A 24,664-nucleotide genomic window follows, 5' to 3' on the forward strand; every position below is an offset into this window, starting at 1 on the left:
CCAAAATAAGGCAATTGTGGTTGGAGTTTGGCTATTTAGCAACAACAACAATAGAAATTATTTTACTGTTCCTTTAATAAAGTTTTAACTTTAGAGACTGAGAAATGTGTGGAAACCAGTAACCCAAGAAAGAGGACATGTTATAAAATAAGTGTTGCATAAATACCTTTATGAACGTTGTAATTCTTACAAGTGTTTTAAGAATTGTTTAATCTGCTAAACCCTACAGTGAATGCTAAAACTTGCGAAAAACAGTTTTTTAGCACAGCGTATAAAGTGACCAAATATAATTTCTTTCTTTCTTTCTTTCTTTCTTTCTTTCTTTCTTTCTTTCTTTCTTTCTTTCTTTCTTTCTTTCTTTCTTTCTTTCTTTCTTTCTTTCTTTCTTTCTTTCTTTCTTTCTTTCTTTCTTTCTTTCTTTCTTTCTTTCTTTCTTTCTTTCTTTCTTTCTTTCTTTCTTTCTTTCTTTCTTTCTTTCTTTCTTTCTTTCTTTCTTTCTTTCTTTCTTTCTTTCTCTCTCTCTCTCTCAGAATCCACGTAAAGCACGTGTGACCAGAAAGTTTATTGTTGCAGAAGGATTATATATGAACACCGGGGATATTTGCCCTCTTCCAGAACTGGTATGCGATTTGTCTTTTAACGTGTTTCATCTGTTCATTAAGTTCATATATATTAAAATGTTTTTTTTAACATTTATTTGTTGTTGATGAAAAACACACACAACAGGTCTTCATGATGAGTGGCTTTTTTTGATTACTGGAGACATCATACAAATTGAGTTTCAGCCTTGTTAATTAACAAAGCATGAACTTACTTGGTCAAATATTCTTTTTGTTTTTATCATCTGAACAAGTATTTCTGGGAGCTAGCTGCTGGTTGGTGTCTCCACTTATGTGGTTCTTGTCATTGGCTTGCCCAAAGTGTCCAGCTAGCTCACAGTAGTGCATTGCTGTTCCTTAAATAAAGGATACCAAGAGTATGAAGTAAATCTGTAAGTTGTATAAAACTTTATGCTCTGTCTGAATCATTAAAGATTTTTTAAGGTCTGTTTCTCAACTGTTTTTTATTTTATTTTTTGTTTTATAAGATTTTTGCCATGAAATGGGGCATGCTAGTTCTGCAAAACCAAAATAAGTTAGTCTATTGTAAATGTTTAATACTTAAAGTGAATGTAAAGTTTAATGAGAAAGTTCCCGGTTTTTAAAAATACTCTTAAAAACAGGGGCACTTTCATTCATTAAACTTTACATTTACATAGATATGCTAAGTACAGCAGGATCTGTGGGAGGAAGATCGCCGGTCTGCTTTCAAACTGTTAAAAAAAAATAAAAAAATGAAAGTGCCCCTGTTAAGAGTATTTTTAAAAACAGGGCATTTTCTCATTAAGCTTTACATTCACTTTAAAAGGACAGTATACACCAATTTTCATATAACTGCATGTAATAGACACTACTATAAAGAATAATATGCACAGTTTAGCACTTTTGATTAGGTTGACTGGAACACCCAGTGAAAGCAGACACTCCCCTGCTCCCCCTTCCTCTTCATATGAAAAGACCCTTTACACAAACAGAAGCACGCTAGAGTAGGTATACATCAGTATACTCCTAAAACTTTAGGGCTTGGTTAGGAGTCTGAAAATCAGCACAATTTTAAAAGTAAAAGCTATATAAATGGATCATCTACAAAACATTTATGCAAAGAAAAATCTAGTGTATAATGTCCCTTTAAGGTTGGAATCATCTGATTCCAAATTTCCACAACACTTTGGTCTACATAGGCTTCTTTTGTGTCCTGATAACACTACTGGGAATATCGTTTTTTTTACGATACAGTGACACTGAAGAGAGACAAACATGCGCACACACAGACCTAGGCCTATACAGAAGCCAAGAGGCAGAGAGATGGCGTAAATACACATTGACAGGTGGAAACCGGGACTGGGAGGGAAACACAGATACAGGGAGGAAGGAGAGGGAGAGATCTCATATATGAAACCAATGCATTGCAGCACAAAATACACTGTTTCCACATTGTACCAAAATAGCCACACACTGCAAAGGAGACACAACAGGTAATAGTGTATTAATAGGCTTCTTATGATGATATTCTGTTATGTGTTTTGTGATGTCACCAAAACCCATTAATGGCATTTTAAGCCTATAATGCACAGTTACTTTTTTTTTTTTTTATACAATTTAAATGGATATAAAAATCAAAATTAAACCGTCAAAATCAGACTTTTCAAAGTTCAATTTTTTTGTATCTTGACAAAAAGCATACCTAGATAGGGTCTGAAACATCTATACTCCTAACACCATGCTAAATAGTTACTAAATTTTATCCTGAGTTTAGAAATACACGTTTACATGTTCTTTGCTTTTTTTGCAAGTTATAGGGCAATAAGTACAAGTAGCACTTTGCTATTTCCAATCTTTTTTTTTTTTTTTTTCTTCAAAATTAGCGATAGTTACATTTTAACACTGATATCTGTCAAGAATCCCCGAATAACCCTTCATGTATATTCTTTTTTTAAAAGAAGACAAACTAAGGTATTAAACTTGGTGTATTTTGACTCTCTTCTTGCAACCATTTTACCACCAATCTATGCCAAAGTTTGTAAAACAAAAAAAAAACACCACTTTTTTTTTTTTGGACAAAATAGCAATTTAAGAATACATTTACTAAGAACATTAAGGGTTACTGCCAAATAACACCTCGATATGTTTTCAACATCATCTTCTGAGTAAAGTGATACCACCCATGTATAGGTGTGTCGGGTTCTCTGGGGGCTAAAATGCCTTATTTTTAGGGGGCACATTCTAGTTTTCCAACTTGGAATTTTCACATCTGTCATCATGCACCCATGTCCTATTTGGGACATTTCTGAAGCTGGCCAATGTAATTTACTCCCATCAAACCATATATTTTTGAAAAGTAGACACCCTAGGGTATTTGAAATGCTGGTCTATTAACACTTTCCATGCACTTATTCCACCACCAGTCGTTTTGTCACACTTTTAGATAGTCATTTGTTTGTGTTATTTTTCACAAACGTACTTTAGGCATAGATTCTCAACTCCTATTGTGTTACTGCCAAAGAAGACCCCAATATGTGTTCAGCAACATCTCCTCAGTACAGTGATGCCACCTATGCATAGGTTTGTTGGCTTGTTTGGGAGGTGCAATGCCAAACTTCTGACATGTGTTTTTTTTTTTTTCACATTTAACATGTCTTCTTTTTGGGGGTCTCTTTGAATACCCCATTGTATTTGCTTGCCAAAGTGTATATATTTGAAAAGTTGACACCCCAATGTATTGTATATGGAGTGTTTTGATGCCTTTGATGCAACTGTTTTAGCCAAAAAAACTGGAGAAAGTGTATGGTGGTTATTTTTCAATTTTCATTTTTACACACACATTGCTTTTTGACTATGATTTAGGAGATCTTGTAAGTTATTGCAAGAAAACACTCCAGGTTGTTTTCTGCAAGACCACCCCTGAGTACACCCATACCCCCCATGCATAGGTTTGACAGGGGTTTTGGTAAAATACAGCACCCATTTTAGAACTTATAAAAATAGAACAGAGAAATTTTAAAAATCTGGCACAGTAAAAGTAAAAAACAAACAAACAAAAAACTCAGTAACAGTAAACGTAACCAACCCCCCCCCCCCCCCCCCCCAAAAAAAAAAAACACAACACAATGGCTGATGTAAAAAATGGCTAATGTTTTGTTTGTTTGTTTTTCCAGTGTATGATACGGCTTCAAGCAGTCCCCAATGCAGAGTCTAGGCTGTCCAGGGCAATCGGGACAGTAAAAGGTGGTGTCCTTTCTCTGCCCCCTTTTTGGTACAGTCCTTTTTTCTGAGGATTCTGCTTCGCCACAGTAGGGGGGATTTTGAAAATAAAATGGGTAGCCCCAAATCTGCTCTCTCCCATCACCGCCCGTGGAGCAGGTGCATCTTGGTATAGAATCCACAAAATCATCTTGAGCTGAGACTGTAAAAAAAGTCAGTTTCATTTCGGGGTTTCCTTTTTTTAACCAACAAAAAAGCATTGTGGTTTGCAATCTGCATTAAGTAAATTGCAACCTTTTTGTACCAGGCCGTTGTCTTCCGCATAATTAGATATGGCTGCAGCAGCTGATCTGCTAGATCAACCCAACCCATATGTCGGTTATAAGCCTTGCTGCACACTGGCTTCATTGTGCTCTCAGCTCTGCCACGTACAGAGACCTCCACAGTCCTCTCTGTGTGGATGGTGGTATGAAGGTATACATCCTTCTTGTCTCTGTACTAACTGCCATCAGCTCCTTCGTAGCCAGGTGCGTGCAAGTTGTCCTGGGAAACCTGCGCGGTTCTTTGTACCGCAAGCTACTGTATCAAAACAATATAGTAGCTTGAACAAAAGGACACTTTTATAAAAAAATGTCTTTATACAAGTGGTACCCTTTGTTCACCTAAAAATGCAAAAAAAAGTGCTGCAGTGCTACTGCCAGTGATTTATAGGGATCACTGGCAAGCTAGGGGTTAATGGCTCTGAAAAGAACCTTTTGGGTCTCACAATTTTTAACAAATGTATTAAATAAATCTCTTTCCTAAACACAGATCTCTCTCTCCCACAAAAAGGCAAGTGAGGAGTGGGAGGGAGATCCACACTGGTTTACAAATATTGACATGATCAGACAAATGGCATATTTTATTATTAAAAATTAAATTATAGGGGCAAGCTCAGATGGAATGACCTAGCCTGCCCCATGATGAGGCAGGCTAGGGACACCCCCAGAAGCCCCATGATGCACTGTGCATCGCCATCTTTGAAGCCACCTGAGGAAGGCGGCTATTTATAAAAATTACATATATTTATTTTTTATATTATTATTTTACTAAGTGCCTTGACCCACCGAGGCACTTAACACACTAACAGAGCATCAGAAGCCTGCCCGATGGCTTCCTATGATCTGCCTGGGCTCCACGTGGAGTGAAACAGGAAGTGATCCCTCCGTGGGAGCGATCAAAACAGAACCCGGCAGTCAGGAACAGTATTGCAGGATGCCTCAACATCGAGGCATCGCTGCAATACTGTTTGAGCGTCTGGAAGCGATCTCGATCGCTTCCAGCTCTCTTATTACTTGAGGACGTGTCAGGAACGTCCTTGGTCCTTAACTGACACCCTTTGTAGGACGTGTCTGACACGTCCTCGGTCGCCATGGGGTTAAGTATTTTTTTGGCTTCAATTATTTCAACCCTTTGCTTCACATTTGATATGGTATTGTGTCCAGTAAATTAACATTTTCTTTTTCCCCACGTATTTTCATCTTGTAAATGTTTTAATATTTTTGCATAACTACAGGTGCAGTTAAAATATAAATACAAAGTAAGAATATTTCTGGAAGAAAGCCTTTCATTTGGAGTTTTGGGAGAACATGGACGGGGAGTAACAGAGCATTTTGGCATTAATGTAAGTGCATATCCTCCCTCCTACCACCACCATATGGTGTGTCTGTATATAATCCTAAAGTGTCTGGTAAATGTATTCTCTTGTGTCTCTTGTTTTTGAACTTCTGAAATTCTGAGAAGCACGTGAGATCTTTTTTCTTATATTTTAATAACCCTTCTTTTATGTTCATTTAGGCACATGTAGGTTTTTACATACTGTAAATGGTATTTAATGTGTGTGTTTATATAATCTTTTTATACATTTCTGTACATATAACAGCAAAAATTAATTACATATGTTATTATATATTGATAACAAACAATTACTTTTTATTATCAGCTAATTTTAGCTTCACATTGGCTTAAATTTTAGCTGGGTGGTGTGCTCTGGAAAACGTGTATGTATGTGTGTAGCTATACACACGCCAAAATGTTACTTGCCATTTCTGACCCCATATATATATATATTTTAACCGTAACAAATTGAAGGGACAGTCAACACCAGAATTTTTGTGTTTTAAAAAAGAGCGAATCCTTTTATTATCCAATTCGCAGTTTTGCATAACCAACACAATTATAATACAGTTTTATCTCTGTAATTACCTTGTGTCTATGCCTCTGCAGACTGCCCCCTTATTTCAGTTCTTTTGACAGACTTGCATTTTAGCCAATCCGTGCTCACTCCTCGGTAAATTTATGTGCATGAGCTCAATGTTACCTATATGAAACACATGAACTAATGCCCTCTAGTGGTAAAAATTCATTCAGATTAGAGGCGGCCTTCAAGGTCTAAGAAATTAGCATATAATCCTTTTAGGTTTAGCTTTCAACTAAGAATACCAAGAGAGCAAAGGAAAATTTGTAATAAAAGTAAATTGGAAAGTTGTTTAAAATTACATGTCCTATTTGAATCATGAGGTGTTTTTTTTGTTTTTTTTTTTGCAATTGACTGTCCCTGTAAGTACTTTTAATACATCTACAAAAATTCCTTTAAATTAATGTTTTAAGCACATCCATGCATTTTCAACCTTACTAGGATATCTGAAAGCAAAAAGCTTTAAAAAGTTCTCAATCTCTTAAAGGGACACTAGTCAAAATTAAACTTTCATGATTTATATAGAAAGTACCTCTCTTTTGATGTGAACATGCAAACTTCTTCCCCCTCAAATTCCTGTCTTGCTTCAGAGCTCGGACTCTGGGGACTCAAAATCTTTCAGTTCAGATGGGGAAGTGTCATCTGATGAAAGAGACTCTGTTCCTGACCCTGAATTGGACAGTACTTTCAGATTTGAAGTAGAGCATATAGCATATCCACACCTTGTTGCATGAGGTATTTCTGAGAAAAACATGCTGAAAACAAGCCTGTAAATCTATTAAAGGGATATAAAACCCAAAATGTTTCTGCCATGTAGTGCTTCAGATGCCTACCTTAATATCTCTTCAACACAGAGTATCATGGGAATGAAGCAAATTTGATAATATAAGTAAAAAAAAAGTAAAAAAAAATGGTATTCTCTGCCTGAATCACTTTTTTTTTTTGTTGTTTGTTTTTTTTTGTTTCATATCCTTTTAAATGTTGTTTTCAAAGCTCCTCCTAAGATTCCATTGGTATTTCAGGATTCAGAGTTGATTTCTGACCATATAGCCAAAGAATGGAAAAATTCTTCTATTTCATTTGCTCCTTCCAAGTTTAAGGAGAATGTACCCAGTTAAAGAACAGAATTTTGGGAAACCATACCCAAGTTTGATGGAGCTATTTCCACTCTTGCCAAACGCACTATCATCCCCAGGGATCCAAATGACAGCAAAATGGAGTATTTCCTGAGAACACTCTTCCTTCAGACAGGTCTTTTGCTTAGACCAGCAGCGTCTATCATCTGTGTGGCCGTGGCAGGGGCTCTCTGGTGCGCTTCTCTATCCAAAATGGTTTCTGAACAATCCTCGACTGAGGACTTTCTGAATTGCAGGAAAGCCCTTAAATGCCTTTATATGTGACGCAGTAGTGGAGATCATTGAGATTGATGTCAAGAACATGTCTATGGCAGTTATTGCAAGAAGTGTCTTATGGTTAAAATCATGGTCAGCAAACATGGTTTAAAAAAATAGTTTGTCTTTCTTTCCCATGGAAGATTCTATTTGGTTCTGATTTGGTTTTAATTATTAAGGTTGTTACTGGTGGAAAAGGAGCTTTTCTCTCTCAGGGCAAGAAATATAAGGGAAATAACAGACCAAGATATGGGTTTCCTTCCTTTTGTTCCAAAGTAGTCTTCTTAAAGACTGAGCCCTCAAATCTGGCCTGGAAGCCTGGTTCTTCATGGGCAAAGAATGAGCAGTCCAAGAAATGCAATGCCATTACAAAATCTTCATGAACGTGTGGCCCCCAGACCAGATTCTGTTCTTATAGGGGCCAGACTGAGTCTTTTTTAAAAGGTCTGGTTAAAGCCAGTCCATGACCCTGGGGTTCAAAACATCATATCCCAGGATTACAAGAAAGTCTTTTGCTCAAGGGCGATTGCATCTGTCTCATGTCCCCAAAAAAGTCCTGCAAAAGCGACTGCCTTCATGTGTTCAGGATTTAGAGGATATGGGAGTAATTATCTATAACAGGGTCAAGGGATTACTCCAATCTGTTCGTTGTCCCAAAGAATAAAGGGACTTTTAGACCCGTTTTTAGGTTTGGAAACCCTAAACAAGTTTGTCATGGTCCCCATTTTCAAGATGGAAACCATTTGCACAATTTTACTCTTAAAGGGACAGTATACTATAAAATGGTTTGTCTTTTTTTAAGGCTTATTTGTTTATATGAAATAGCTGATTTTGTGTTTTGCAGCCACAACCTAATAAAATGGGTTGAGCTTGTAGGTATAATCAGATCTCATTACTTTATCACATTGTGTAAATATACATGCTTCTTTATCTTTTATACATGTACATAAACCAATCATTAATACTTAGAGAGGGCAGTGGAAAATTAACATTGTATTACCTTATCTCTTCTATAACCCACTGGGAGTGTAATTTCTTCTACTGGCTGTGTTAAAACAGCTTGGCCTTGAGGCCAAAAACTTTCAGGATGGGTGGGGATACCACAGGCTATTTAAAGTACCAATATAAGGGTAATGGGGATACTCGTAAACAATTTAATACACTCCAGCAGGTAAAGTGCATCATTGGGCAGAAATTAAAGGGGATAAATATTTTGAGTAAACTGTCCCTTTTTAATACATCAGGGTCAATTCATATCTACTATAAACTTCAAGGATCACCATCAATTCCTAGAGTTTGCATTCCTAGACAAAAACTACCAGTTTGACACCCTTCCATTTACTCTGGTTACAGCTCCCCACATCTTCACAAAGGTGCTAGGAGCATTGTTGGTGGGGATCACAGCTCAGGGGATATTAATTGCCCCTTATCTGGACGATGGTGTAGGCTCCTTCTCTGCCTTTAGCTATTGCTCATGCTCAAAAGCTATTATCTTTTATTCAAGACCACGGTTGGAGAATCAATGTTCCAAAGAGCTCCAGCTACAAGGGTGTCCTTTCTAGGAGTTGTCATAGATTCAGTTCTAATGTGTCTCTTTCTTAAGGAATCCTACAGAATAAAGCTTCAGAATGCATGTCTGTCCCTGCAACGTGCTTCATTTCCATTAGTAGCTCAATGCATGGAGGTAGTGGGTCTTATGATTGCATTTTCGGATGCAGTTTCGTTTGCCCTCCTCCACTTGCAACCCCTTCATTTATCTTTGCTCAATCAGGGTAAAATTTTTTATCTTCAATTAGAACGGCAGATTTCCCTGGATTTGTCCATCAGGCAATCTCTCTCTTGGTGGATGCAAGATCCTTCTTTGTCCCTTGGGGCGTCCTTTCTTTGCCCATCATGGACTTATATGACTGGCGTCAGTCTTTCAGCCTGGGATGTGGTCTGGAATTCTCGAAGAGGGAAAGGATTTTGGTTGCTTCTGGAGACAAAGTTGCCAGTCAACATTCTTGAACTCTGGGAGATTCTTTGGGCCTTCAGTCCTGGACCCTTTGGAAAAAAAATAAACTTTTCTTCTTTTAAAGTCAGACAATATCACGGTGGTGGCCTACATAAATCATTAAGTGGGAACCCACAGTACACTGGCTATGCAGGAAGTGTCCCAGATTCTCTCTGGGGCAGAGAGGAATCAATGCTCTCTGTCAGCAATTGGGAAACAGAATACCTCAGCCGTCAGTCGGTTCATCCAGGAGTGTTCTCTTTATCAAGACTTCTTTGATCAATTAATGTTCAAATGGCCTACCAGGCATAGATCTGGGGGTCTCCCATTTAAATCACAAACTTGCAATGTATTGTGCAAGTTCAAGAGAGCCAAAGGCTCAAATGGACTCCTTGGTGTGTCCATGAAACTTACATCTTGTGTACCTTTTTCCTCCATGACTTCTTCCTCTAAGACGATCTATTGTCTCAAGGGCCTCCCTTCCATCACAATCTCAAATCTAAGTTTCTTCAGTTTTTACAAGATGGCCTTGATAAGGGTTTGTCTGCTAGCTCCCTTAAGAGTCATATGTCTGCTTTTATCTGTTCTCTTTCATAGAAAGTTAGCTAAACTTTCAGACTTTTGGCCAGGTGAATTAGGCCATTTGTGAGACATATTTCTTTACCCTGGAATTTGAATTTTAGTTTTTTTTCTGTTCTGCAAGGTCCTCCCTTTGAACTGATGCTTTTTTTTTTTTTTATATCTCAAAACATATCACAGCCCATTCTACTAAATCGGTTGTAACTTCCTGGGCTTTCCAAAATGATGCATGTTTGGAGCAGATTTGCAAACCTGCAACATGGTCTTCTCTGCAATCTGATGCAGAATGTTACCACTTTGATGTTTTTGCTACTTTGCAAGCAGCTTTTGACTGGAAAGTCCTTCATGCCGCAGTGTCTGACAAATAGGAACTGCCAGAAAATTATCCCACCCATTCTGTAACATGGGCTGCTTGGGTATTAATTCCACATGTTATGGGCTATCATCATTATACGAAAGAAAACAAAATTTAAGCTCTTGTGTGGGTTCTTGGCCTCCTCCTACTGGCGGGAATTATATATGTTATGGACCCTATGGACTATTATCATTTCTAAAGAAAATAATTCATCAAGTACGCATAGAGCTTTTTTTTTTTATTTTTTTTTTTACAAAAACAAACTTTTATACTGCCACTTTTTCACATTTTGAGAGTTAATCCTGAAGAAGGGCTTATAAGGAACAGTTCTATGTCTAGTCCTATTCAGGCTGTTCTTATTCTGTGTACTGTGACCTACTTAATTGATGGAAATCTGGGGATATTTACAGATTTGCTTTGTTCTCCACCTTTGCCCTACGGAACAGAATAATTAATTTCTCTTGTTAAGTGTATCCAGTCCACGGATCATCCATTACTTGTGGGATATTCTCCTTCCCAACAGGAAGTTGCAAGAGGATCACCCACAGCAGAGCTGCTATATAGCTCCTCCCCTAACTGTCATATTCAGTCATTCTCTTGCAAGCCTCAACCAAGATGGAGGTCGTAAGAGGAGTGTGGTGTTTTATACTTAGTTTATTCTTCAATCAAAAGTTTGTTATTTTTAAATGGTGCCGGAGTGTACTGTTTATCTCAGGCACTGTTTATCTCAGGCAGTATTTAGAAGAAGAATCTGCCTGCGTTTTCTATGATCTTAGCAGAAGTAACTAAGATCCATGGCTGTTCTCACATATTCTGAGGAGTGAGGTAACTTCAGAGAGGGAATGGCGTCCAGGTTTTCCTGCAATAAGGTATGTGCAGTTAATATTTTTCTAGGGATGGAATTTGCTAGAAAATGCTGCTGATACCGAACTAATGTAAGTAAAGCCTTAAATGCAGTCATAGCGACTGGTATCAGGCTTATTATTAGAGATACATACTCTTATAAAAATTTAATATAAAACGTTTGCTGGCATGTTTAATCGTTTTTATATGTATTTGGTGATAAAACTTATTGGGGCCTAGTTTTTTTCCACATGGCTGGCTTGAATTTTGCCTAGTAACAGTTTCCTTAGGCTTTCCACTGTTGTAATATGAGTGGGAGCTTCATCATGCAGCTTCCCTCTGCATGATCCAGGACATCTCTGGAGGGCTAAAAAAGGCTTCAAAGTCGTTTTTGAGGGAGGTAAAAAGCCACAGTAGAGCTGTGGCAGTTGTTGTTACTTTTTTAAAAAAAAAAAAAAAAAAAGAAAAAAAAAAAAAAAAGTTTCTTTTATTATTCAGTTTTGGGTATTAAGGGGTTAATCATCCATTTGCAAGTGGGTGCAATGCTCTGCTAACTTGTTGCATACACTGTAAAAATGTTGTTAGTGTAACTGCCTTTTTTCACTGTTATTTCAAATTTTGACAAAATTTGTGTTTCTTAAAGGTGCAGTAACGTTTTTTATATTGCTTGTAAACTTGTTTAAAGTGTTTTCCAAGCTTGCTAGTCTCATTGCTAGTCTGTTTAAACATGTCTGACACAGAGGAACCTACTTGTTCATTATGTTTGAAAGTCATGGTGGAGCCCCATAGGAGAATGTGTACTAAATGTATTGATTTCACCTTAAACAGTAAAGATCAGTCTTTAACTATAAAAGAAATATCACCAGAAGATTCTGACGAGGGGGAAGTTATGCCGACTAACTCTCCCCACGTGTCAGACCCTTCGCCTCCCGCTCAGGGGATGCACGCTAATATGGCGCCAATTACATCAGGGACGCCCATAGCGATTACCTTGCAGGACATGGCTGCAATCATGAATAATACCCTGTCAGAGGTATTATCCAGGTTGCCTGAATTAAGAGGCAAGCGCGATTGCTCTGGGGTTAGGAGAAATACAGAGCGCGCAGATGCTGTAAGGGCCATGTCTGATACTGCGTCACAATATGCAGATCATGAGGACGGAGAGCTTCAGTCTGTGGGTGACATCTCTGATTCGGGGAAACCTGATTCAGAGATTTCTAATTTTAAATTTAATTGCTTGAGAACCTCCGTGTGTTGCTTGGGGAGGTATTAGCTGCTCTGAATGACTGTAACACAGTTGCAGTACCAGAGAAATTGTGTAGGCTGGATAAATACTATGCGGTACCGGTGTGTACTGATGTTTTTCCTATACCTAAAAGGCTTACAGAAATTATTAGCAAGGAGTGGGATAGACCGGGGGTGCCTTTTCTCTTGTTAAGTGTATCCAGTCCACGGATCATCCATTACTTGTGGGATATTCTCCTTCCCAACAGGAAGTTGCAAGAGGATCACCCACAGCAGAGCTGCTATATAGCTCCTCCCCTCACTGCCATATCCAGTCATTCTCTTGCAACTCTCAACAAAGATGGACGTAGTAAGAGGAGAGTGGTGTATTATAGTTAGTTTTTTAACTTCAATCAAAAGTTTGTTATTTTTAAATGGTACCGGAGTGTACTGTTTCATCTCAGGCAGCATTAGAAGAAGAATCTGCCTGTGATTTCTATGATCTTAGCAGAAGTAACTAAGATCCACTGCCGTTCTCACATATTCTGAGGAGTGAGGTAACTTCAGTGGGGGAATGGCGTGCAGGTTTTCCTGCAATAAGGTATGTGCAGTTAACATATTTCTAGGGATGGAATTTGCTAGAAAAATGCTGCTGATACCGGATTAATGTAAGTAAAGCCTTAAATGCAGTGATAGCGACTGGTATCAGGCTTATTAACAGAGATACATACTCTTATAAAAGTGTAATATAAAACATTTGCTGGCATGTTAATCGTTTTTATATATGTTTGGTGACAAAACTTATTGGGGCCTAGTTTTTTTCCACATGGCTGGCTTGATTTTTGCCTAGTAACAGCCTTTCCACTGTTGCAATATGAGGGGGAAGGGCTTATTTTAGTGCTTTTCTGTGCAGATAAAAATACTGACAGACATTCAGCTTCCCTCTGCATGATACAGGACATCTCTGAAGGGCTCAAAAGGCTTCAAAGTCGTGTTTGAGGAGGGTAACAATCACAGTAGACTGTGGCAGTTGTTGTGACTGTGTTTAAAAAACGTTTTTGTCATTTATTATTCTGTTTTTGTTATTAAGGGGTTAATCATCCATTTGCAAGTGGGTGCAATGCTCTGCTGACTTGTTACATACACTGTAAAAATTTTGTTAGTGTAACTGCCTTTTTTCACTGTTATTTCAAATTTTGTCAAAATTTGTTTCTCTTAAAGGCACAGTAACGTTTTTTATATTGCTTGTTAACTTGCTTTAAAGTGTTTTCCAAGCTTGCTAGTCTCATTGCTAGTCTGTACAAACATGTCTGAAACAGAGGATACCTTAATACAGGCACGAAAGCCTGTCACCAGGAAAATTTACCACAAGATATGGCGTAAATATCTTCATTGGTGTGAATCCAAGAATTACTCATGGAGTAGGGTTAGGATTCCTAGGATATTGTCCTTCCTCCAAGAGGGTTTGGACAAAGGATTATCAGCTAGTTCTTTAAAGGGACAGATTTCTGCTCTGTCTATTCTTTTACACAAGGCGTCTGGCAGAAGTTCCAGACGTTCAGGCATTTTGTCAGGCTTTAGTTAGAATTAAGCCTGTGTTTAAACCTTTTGCTCCTCCATGGAGCTTAAACTTGGTTCTTAAAGTTCTTCAAGGGGTTCCGTTTGAACCCCTTCATTCTATTGATATCAAACTTCTTTCATGGAAAGTTCTTTTTCTTATGGCTATTTCCTCGGCTCGAAGAGTCTCGGAGTTATCTGCCTTACATTGTGATTCTCCTTATCTGATCTTTCATTCAGATAAAGTTGTTCTGCATACAAAACCTGGGTTTTTACCTAAGGTGGTTTCTAACAATAATATCAATCAAGAGATTGTTATTCCATCATTATGTCCTAATCCTTCTTCAAAGAAGGAACGTCTTTTGCATAATCTAGACGTAGTCCGTGCCTTGAAGTTTTACTTACAGGCTACTAAAGATTTTCGCCAAACATCTAACCTGTTTGTTGTTCACTCTGGACAGAGGAGAGGTCAGAAGGCCTCTGCAACCTCTTTCTTTTTGGCTTCGGAGTATAATCCGTTTAGCCTATGAGACTGCTGGACAGCAGCCTCCTGAAAGGATTACAGCTCATTCTACTAGAGCTGTGGCTTCCACCTGGGCCTTTAAAAATGAGGCCTCTGTTGAACAGATTTGCAAGGCTGCAACTTGGTCTTCCCTTAATACTTTTTCCAAATTTTACAAATTTGATACTTTTGCTTCTTCGGAGGCTGTTTTTGGGAGAGAGGTTCTACAGGCAGTGGTTCCTTCCGCTTAATCCTGCCTTGTCCCTCCCATCATCCGTGTACTTTAGCTTTGGTATTGGTATCCCACAAGTAATGGATGATCCGTGGACTGGATACACTTAACAAGAGAAAACATAATTTATGCTTACCTGATAAATTTATTTCTCTTGTAGTGTATCCAGTCCATGGCCCGCCCTGTCCTTTTCAGGCAGGTCTAAGTTTTAATTAAACTACAGTCACCACTGCACCCTATTGTTTCTCCTTACTCGGCTTGTTTCGGTCGAATGACTGGATATGGCAGTGAGGGGAGGAGCTATATAGCAGCTCTGCTTGGGTGATCCTCTTGCAACTTCCTGTTGGGAAGGAGAATATCCCACAAGTAATGGATGATCCGTGGACTGGATACACTACAAGAGAAATAAATTTATCAGGTAAGCATAAATTATGTTTTTCCCCACCTCCTATATTTAGAAAAATGTTTCCATTAGACGCCACTACACGGGACTTATAGCAGACGGTCCCTAAGGTGGAGGGAGCAGTTTCTACTTTAGCAAAGCGTACTACTATCCCGGTTGAGGACAGTTATGCTTTTTCAGATCCAATGGATAAAAAATTGGAGGGTTACCTTAAGAAAATGTTTATTCAACAAGGTTTTATTTTACAGCCTCTTGCATGCATTGCGCCTGTCACGGCCGCGGCGGCATTCTGGTTTGAGGCCCTGGAAGAGGCCATCCATACAGCTCCATTGACTGAAATCATTGACAAGCTTAGAACACTTAAGCTAGCTAACTCATTTGTTTCTGATGCCATTGTTCATTTGACTAAACTAACGGCTAAGAATTCCGGATTCGCCATCCAAGCGCGTAGGGCGCTATAGCTTAAATCCTGGTCAGCCGACGTGACTTCGAAGTCTAAATTACTCAACATTCCTTTCAAGGGGCAGACCTTATTCGGGCCTGGTTTGAAGGAAATTATTGCTGACATTACTGGAGGTAAGGGTCACACCCTTCCTCAGGACAGGGCCAAAGCAAAGGCCAAACAGTCTAATTTTCGTGCCTTTCGAAATTTCAAGGAAGGTGCAGCATCAACTTCCTCCGCTTCAAAACAAGAGTGAACTTTTGCTCAATCTAAGCAGGCCTGGAAACCTAACCAGTCCTTTAACAAAGGCAAGCAGGCCAGAAAGCCTTCTGCTGCCTCTAAGACAGCATGAAGGAACGGCCCCCTATCCGGCGACGGATCTAGTAGGGGGCAGACTTTCTCTCTATGCCCAGGCGTGGGCAAGAGATGTTCAGGATCCCTGGGTGTTGGAGATCATATCTCAGGGATATCTTCTGGACTTCAAAGCTTCCCCTCCACAAGGGAGATTTAATCTTTCAAGGCTATCTGCAAATCAGATAAAGAAAGAGGCATTCCTACGCTGTGTACAAGACCTCCTAGTTATGGGAGTGATCCATCCAGTTCCGCGGACGGAACAAGGACAGGGTTTTTATTCAAATCTGTTTGTGGTTCCCAAAAAAGAGGGAACCTTCAGACCAATTTTGGATCTAAAAGATCTTAAACAAATTCCTCAGAGTTCCATCTTTTAAAATGGAAACTATTCGGACCATCCTACCCATGATCCAAGAAGGTCAGTACATGACCACAGTGGACTTAAAGGATGCCTACCTTCACATACCGATTCACAAAGATCATCATCGGTTTCTAAGGTTTGCCTTTCTAGACAGGCATTACCAATTTGTAGCTCTTCCCTTCGGGTTGGCTACAGCCCCGAGAATCTTTTACAAAGGTTCTGGGCTCACTTCTGGCGGTTCTAAGACCGCGAGGCATAGCGGTGGCTCCGTATCTAGACGACATCCTGATACAGGCGTCAAGCTTTCAAGTTGCCAAGTCTCATACAGAGATAGTTCTGGCATTTGAGGTCGCACGGGTGGAAAGTGAACGAGGAAAAGAGTTCTCTAGCCCCACTCACAAGAGACTCTTATAGATTCTGTAGAAATGAAAATTTACCTGACGGAGTCCAGGTTATCAAAACTGCTTGCCGTGTTCTTCACTCCATTCCGCGCCCTTCGGTAGCTCAGTGTATGGAGGTAATCGGCTTAATGGTAGCGGCAATGGACATAGTGCCATTTGCGTGCCTTCATCTCAGACCGCTGCAATTATGCATGCTGAGTCAGTGTAATGGGGATTACACAGATTTGTCCCCTCTGCTAAATCTGGATCAAGAGACCAGAGATTCTCTTCTCTGGTGGTTGTCTCGGGTACACCTGTCCAAGGGTATGACCTTTCGCAGGCCAGATTGGACAATTGTAACAGATGCCAGCCTTCTAGGTTGGGGTGCAGTCTGGAATTCCCTAAAGGCACAGGGATCGTGGACTCAGGAGGAGAAACTCCTTCCAATAAATATTCTGGAGTTAAGAGCGATATTCAATGCTCTTCTGGCTTGGCCTCAGCAACACTGAGGTTCATCAGATTTCAGTCGGACAACATCACGACTGTGGCTTACATCAACCATCAAGGGGGAACCAGGAGTTCCCTAGCAATGTTAGAAGTCTCAAAAATAATTCGCTGGGCAGAGTACCACTCTTGCCACCTGTCAGCAATCCATATTCCAGGCGTGGAGAACTGGGAGGCGGATTTTCTAAGTCGTCAGACTTTCCATCCGGGGGAGTGGGAACTCCATCCGGAGGTGTTTGCTCAGTTGATTCATCGTTGGGGCAAAACAGAGTTGGATCTCATGGCGTCTCGCCAGAACGCCAAACTTCCTTGTTACGGATCCAGGCCCAGGGACCCAGAAGCGACGCTGATAGATGCGCTAGCAGCTCCCTTGGTTCTTCAACCTGGCTTATGTGTTTCCACCGTTTCCTCTGCTCCCTCGACTGATTGCCAAAATCAAACAGGAGAGAGCATCGGTGATTCTGATAGCACCTGCGTTGCCACGCAGGACTTGGTATGCAGACCTAGTGGACATGTCATCCTTTCCACCATGGACTCTGCCTCTAAGACAGGACCTTCTGATACAAGGTCCTTTCAATCATCCAAATCTAATTTCTCTGAGACTGACTGCATGGAGATTGAACGCTTTATTCTATCAAGGCGTGGCTTCTCTGAGTCAGTCATTGATACTTTAATACAGGCACGAAAGCCTGTTGCCAGGAAAATCTACCACAAGATATGGAGTAAATATCTTTATTGGTGTGAATCCAAGACTTACTCATGGAGTAAAGTTAGGATTCCTAGAATATTGTCTTTTCTCCAGGAGGGCTTGGACAAAGTATTATCAGCTAGTTCCTTAAAGGGACAGATTTCTGCTCTGTCTATTCTTTTGCACAAGCGTCTGGCAGAGGTTCCAGACGTCTAGGCATTTTGCCAGGCTTTGGTTAGATTTAAGCCTGTGTTTAAACCTGTTGCTCCCACGTGGAGCTTAAACTTGGTTCTTAAGGTTCTTCAAGGAGTTCCGTTTGAATCCCTTCATTCCATTGATATTAAACTTTTATCTTGGAAAGTTCTGTTTTTGATGGCTATTTCCTCGGCTCGGAGAGTCTCTGAGCTATCTGCCTTACAATGTGATTCTCCCTATCTGATTTTTCATGCAGATAAGGTAGTTCTGCGTACCAAACCTGGGGTTTTACCTAAGGTGGTTTCTAACAAGAATATCAATCAAGAGATTGTTGTTCCATCGTTGTGCCCTAATACTTCTTCAAAGAAGGAACGTCTTTTACATAATCTGGACGTAGTCCGTGCCTTGAAGTTTTACTTACAAGCTACTAAGGATTTTCGTCAAACATCTTTCCTGTTTGTCGTTTACTCTGGACAGAGGAGAGGTCAAAAAGTTTCGGCAACCTCTCTTTCCTTTTGGCTTCGGAGCGTAATAAGCCTAGCCTATGAGACTGCTGGACAGCAGCCCCCTGAAAGGATTACAGCTCATTCTACTAGAGCTGTGGCTTCCACCTGGGCCTTCAAAAATGAGGCCTCTGTTGAACAGATTTGCAAGGCTGCGACTTGGTCTTTGCTTCACACTTTTTCAAAATTTTACAAATTTGATACTTTTGCTTCTTCGGAGGCTGTGTTTGGGAGAAAGGTTCTTCAGGCAGTGGTTCCTTCCGCTTAATCCTGCCTTGTCCCTCCCATCATCCGTGTACTTTAGCTTTGGTATTGGTATCCCACAAGTAATGGATGATCCGTGGACTGGATACACTTAACAAGAGAAAACATAATTTATGCTTACCTGATAAATTTATTTCTCTTGTAGTGTATCCAGTCCACGGCCCGCCCTGTCCTTTTAAGGCAGGTCTAAATTTTAATTAAACTACAGTCACCACTGCACCCTATGGTTTCTCCTTTCTCTATTTGTTTTCGGTCGAATGACTGGATATGACAGTTAGGGGAGGAGCTATATAGCAGCTCTGCTGTGGGTGATCCTCTTGCAACTTCCTGTTGGGGAGGAGAATATCCCACAAGTAATGGATGATCCGTAGACTGGATACACTACAAGAGAAATAAATTTATCAGGTAAGCATAAATTATTTTTTTTTTTTTTTTTTTTTTTTTTTTTTTAATCTACGATACATTTCCACTCACAATGGGCCCAAATAAGGTTAAAACTTACAGTGTGGCCCTTTAAAGGCCATGGAATCTCTCATGATTGATTATTTAAATGTTCCTGGAATGTTAGATATTTAAAACTACTTTACCTCGTGGAGCATGTGCTGCATATAGTTCTAGTTTTTGTGTTTTTCTAAAGTAATCATGTGACTGTTGAATTGTTTTTGTGTTCTGCAGATTGATGACATTGACCTTATTAGTGCCAATATGGAGAATTCACTAGCTTCTATTGGTGGCTTTTGCTGTGGACGGTCATTTGTAATTGATCACCAGGTAGGTTAACTTATTATGTTTAAAGTTGATTCACATTTTTTAACCTAATGCTATTAAACAGAATCATACTTAAACATTTTTTAGTATGTTGTCATCTGCTATGATTTTTGAGTATCTATAATACAGAATATTTTATATTAACAATCTGCTAATTTAAAAGGACAGTGTAGTAAAATTCTGTGTTTTTTTTAAATAAAAATAAATAAATCTTTAGATGTAGATAAGCTTGCAATTTACTTACATTACCTATTTTGCTTGTCATGTTTTCACTGCAAATGGATGTAATACACACACATTAGATAGGTTGGGTTTTTGCCTCACTCCATTACTAGGGTGCCTACAGCCCGCGAGTAACATGCTACAAGCCCCCCAACATTAGTGTCACGTAGGAAACTCAACTGCTAATATAAATAGGCTACTAGTAATACCAGTTTTGCAATTATGGGAAATTTTAATTACTGGGGCAATTAAACTAGCAATACAACTAAAGGAGAGAAATTCATTATCACAATTAATAGAGAAGCCAACTAAAAATAAACCTACCAATAACATATCTCTAGATGATATCAGGAAAAAATTAGATAATATCAATGTAAATAAAATTCCAGGTCCCAATGTCGCATTTATGATTTGTGCTGCCCCAGGGGCACTCACAATGCTGCTGCCTCCCCCACATTAGAGTGTGTTCTTTGTTTGTTCTTTTTTAATTAAGGAATTGCTTAAAGGCAGTGTATATATATATATTTTTTTTCTTCAAGGTACCACTTAGGAGTGTTCCTTTAGCAAGCAACATTTGGAAACGGAAGCAATTATCTTAATTTGAATGTATTGTCAATTACAGGCTATGTATAGAGTCAGGTAGCAACTCTTTGTACCTTCCTTGCCTTCAATCTCATTTGTGCCCCATGCTCTTTTCTGTTCCCATATGTCTTTCTCAACCAAATCTCTTCCCCCCCCCCCTTCTTCTGGTGATATCCCCGGTCAATGGGGTGCAGCTATTATCACTTTTTAATTACAACTCTGGTATCAATTGTTGTAGATCCTTTCAGTGTTAAAATGAAGCATTTAAAAATTAATTTAGATCAAATGTTCTTATACCCAACTTTTTTTTAATAAGCATATAAATAGCATATGTCATCTCTTAATAGATACATTTAGTGTTTAAAGATTGCCTGCTATTGTCCATGTTTTGCTTTTATGTTTAGTAAGTAACTTCTCTATATAGTAAGGCCTTTGTGAGAATATATAGATGTTTATTTTTCTTCCACGTTTTGTTTGCAGAGATTGTCAGGACAAGGTTACTGCTTTTCAGCTTCTTTGCCTCCTATGTTAGCATCTGCTGCAATTGAAGGTCTTAACATCATGGAAGAAAACCCAGGTATTGTAGTTATTTTAGTTTACCTTGGGCGTTTCATATTTTAGAAGTCTTTTTTTTTTTTTTTTTTTTCTTAACAACCTATTAATCGTGATCATCCTAGTTTCCCCTTACTGTAGCAAAAACATTTCCTTTTATTGGCAGTGAGAGTCCACGAGAACATTCATAACCTATGGGAAATACTATTCCTGGAGGAGGAAATTACACCCCAATCAAGGCTTCTAAATAAACTGGGCTTTCAATGGGTCTTTTCTTTTGTGCCTGGGACCAGATATCCGGCTGTGTTTGCGATTGTCTCATCCTAATACAATGGACGATTCCATGGAGAGTCTGAAAGAATCTTCCTTGGTAGGTTCAGTTGTCGATAGTAAATGCATGCTCTGTAAATTGATCTTTGTGAACCCTCTGGCACAAATCTGCATGTGCTGCCTAAAATATGTCCTGAAGTCTTACCCAGAAGGACCAATCGGTCAGACCGTGGAGGAGCTCCCACGTGTCTGTTTTACAGCGGACCCTATTAAGACTTCTCAGGCCCTGATTGAGATGGATATCCCTGTCCAACAGCCCTTCAGGGTGACTTCTGTTGTGGCGCTGAGTTTAACCCCGGCTGGAGTAAGTCTATTCATTGATGACCTTACGGCTTGCATATTGGCGGCTGTTTTGGATGCCCTGAACGATAGCCATATATCAGTAAATAGAATGAGGGTGGTTATATATTGTTCTCCAGTATGTAGCCCGTGTGTGATGGCGGAGGCCACAACTGATAATTATGGGCAACTTCCTGAGGAACCCTTAGTTGGCTTTGAGGGAGAACTTCTGTCCTCTGTCCCTTCTGAGGGAGAGTCGAAAGAGGACTCCGTGGAGGGGATGCCTTTGTTGCAATGGGTCCTATCTACCCCGGAGGTTTCGGTGGCTGTACTACCGAAAGAGGTGCAGGTTCCAAAACTAGAATTAGGGTTTAGACTTGGGCCTAGGGCCCCCGGATGTGTTTCCTGTATCCCCCATTATTGCTAAGATCATTTTTAAAAAATGGAAAAGGCCAGGGTGCCCTTTTGCCTTTTCTGAGGAGTTTTGATGATTGTTTCCTGTACCAGATAAGCACGCAGAGGTTTGGACCAGTGTTCCTACGATGGATAGGGCTATGTCCACACTAGCTAGGCACGCTACTATTACACTTACAGATAATTCTTCCTCTGAGGATCTCTTAGATAAACGTCTGGAGGAATACCTCAAGGTGAGGTTTCCCCAGTCTGGCGCTCTGTTTCAGCCAGCAGTGGGCATAACTGCAGTCACAGAGGCAGCCAGGTCCTGGTGTGAATCTTTAGTTGATATGATTACTGTGAAGGCTCTCCTGGAGGAGAACCAGGATCATGTACGATTATCGGGACTAGCAAATGCTTACATCAGAGATGCCATCCTGCAAATTTATTCTCATTAATACCAAAAACTTCGGCTTTGCGGGCCTTGTGGCTTACGTCGTAGTAAGTGGATAAAGTGTCTGAATCTAGTCTTTTTTATCTTTGCCCTTAGAGTCCTTGTTTGGTCTGGCCTTGAACTCACCAATGCCACAGTCAGGGTAGAAGGGGAGTTTCCCTAGATCAGGATAGTTGAAGTCTAGAAAGAGGAGCTCAGAGGCCCTTGGATTGAATACTGTTGGGCAACCAGGAAGCCTCTGGGGGAGGGGGAATAAGGCTGGGCAGCCCAAAAGGTCATCCCATTATCACTAGTCAGCATGATGGGATCTTTTTGACTGTGATCTAGAGTGTGTAGGGGGGCAGACTATCTTTGTTTTAGAGGGATTGGGATTGGTTCGTCTGGGACCTCGACCTCTGGGTTCTGGACATTATACACCAGGTTTACAGAATCCCTTTTAAGTCTTGTCCCCCAAGAGATCTTTTTTTTTTTTTGTGTCAAGGGTCTCCCAAAACCCTAATCGCCATGGGAGCGTTGGTTGCAGTTTCCCCATCTGAGAGGTGAAACCGGTTTTACGCTGTCCTCTATGTGGTTCCCGAGTGGAGGGCTGGTTTCTGTCCTATCTTGGACTTGAAGGAATTCAACAGATTTATACAGGTTCCCATCTTTAAGATGGAATCGATACGGTCCATTCTTCTAGTACAGGAGGGTCAATTCATGTCCACAATAGTCTTAAGGGGATGTGTTCCTTCAGATTCCAATACTGATATTATTACAGTTTCCTGCAGTTCACCTTACTAGACAAGCTCTACCAGTTTGTTGTGCTTCCAGTGTGACTGGCTACGGCACCTCGAGTGTTCACCAAGGTGCTGGAAGCTCTCCTGGCTGTGGTTCGTCTTCTGGTTATTACATTGGCTTCTTACTTGGATGACGTGGTTCAGGCTCCATCCTTGCAAGTGGCTCATAACCATACACAGAATACTCTCGTATTTTTGGTTGCATGGTTTTAAGGTCAACTTGAAAAAGAGTTAGCATGTCCCGGCTACAAGGGTAAGCTTTCAGGGAACGATCATAGATTCTTTCACTATGTGCCTTTACCTCTCCAATCAACGCAGGTAGACTTTTCAGAGGGCACAGTGCATGGAGGTGGTAGATGGTTGCAGCATCAGAAGTTATACTGTATGCTTGATTTTATCTGAGACCACTTTAGTTGTGTTTGCTCAGACAGTGGAATGGAGAGAATTCAGGTCTGTTGCAGATTGTCCATCTGGATACCCAGACAAAAGCAAGTCTTGCCTGGTGGCAATCATCATCGTCAGTTTGTTTAGGAATGAGTTTCCGTAGTCCCTCCTGGGTTGTAATCTCTCTACTAAGTGGTCCCAGAATGAGGAGGTAATTCTGGAAATAACTTCACTATGGGGTGTTCGACATAGATCTGATGGTTTCCCGTTTCAATGCCAAGCTCCAGAGGTATGGATCTAGGTCCAGGGATTCTCAGGCGGAGCTAGTGGACACATTAGAGGTTTCCGTGGATCTTCAACTTGGTTTATTTGTTTCCACCAACTATTCTGCTCCAAGTGGTTTCCTGGATCAAGCAGAAAGGAATTTCAACTATCCTGATAGCCCCTGGATTTCGTACGCTGACCTAGTGGGCATGTCATCTGCTCATCCTTGGCGTCTGCTTCTTTGTCAGAATTTACTGTCTCAAGGACTGTTCTTTTACTAGGATCTAGGTACTCTGCAGCTAATTGCTTGGAGATTGAATGGTTGATTTTAGTTGCGAGAGGCTTCTCTGACAGCGGAATGTTTTTATTCAGTCGTTTTAGCCTGTTTCCGAACTCATCTACTCCTTAGGTCTGGAGGATTTACATTTCTTATGTGTCCAGTAAGTCTCTTTTCTTGGCATAGAGTGGAGACTTAGATTATGTTTTCTCTAGGAGAGTCTGGAGAAAGGCTGGTTCTATTTAGGGTCATATTATGACCTTGCTGTTCTGTTGGCTAGTTTTCCAGATGATCTAGAGCTTGTTTAGACTCTAGTCTGTATTAGCTCTAATTTTGTATCTGTTCTTCCCCTGTGGAGCCCATCTAGTTTGCAAGTTTTTTTTCGGGGAGCTCTGTCTGTCTTTTTGTTGGTATTCATTTTTTCTCTTGAAGAGTGGTCGTCTTATTGGCTTTTTCCCTCTGTTAGTTGTAGCAGAGGTTTCGGCTTTGTGTGCTCTCCATATCTGGGGATACATAAGGACTGGGTTGTGTGGCAGATTCAACCTGTTTACCATGGGTGGTGATTACTGGTATCTTCTTT

General features: G+C 40.1%; 1 protein-coding gene across 1 annotated transcript in view; it reads left to right on the plus strand.

Annotated features, from left to right (window-relative positions):
* SPTLC1 (serine palmitoyltransferase long chain base subunit 1) overlaps positions 1–24,664 on the plus strand; it is a gene marked incomplete in the record, with an annotated part of 251,183 nt that overhangs the window by 25,367 nt on the left and 201,152 nt on the right. The window contains 4 exon segments of the mRNA XM_053702382.1: positions 531–620; positions 5,356–5,463; positions 19,479–19,574; positions 20,856–20,952. Of these exon segments, the coding sequence (XP_053558357.1) occupies positions 531–620; positions 5,356–5,463; positions 19,479–19,574; positions 20,856–20,952 (391 nt within the window).

Source organism: Bombina bombina, chromosome 2 (genome assembly GCF_027579735.1).
Source record: "Bombina bombina isolate aBomBom1 chromosome 2, aBomBom1.pri, whole genome shotgun sequence".
In the NCBI taxonomy this organism is placed as follows: Eukaryota; Metazoa; Chordata; class Amphibia; order Anura; family Bombinatoridae; genus Bombina; species Bombina bombina.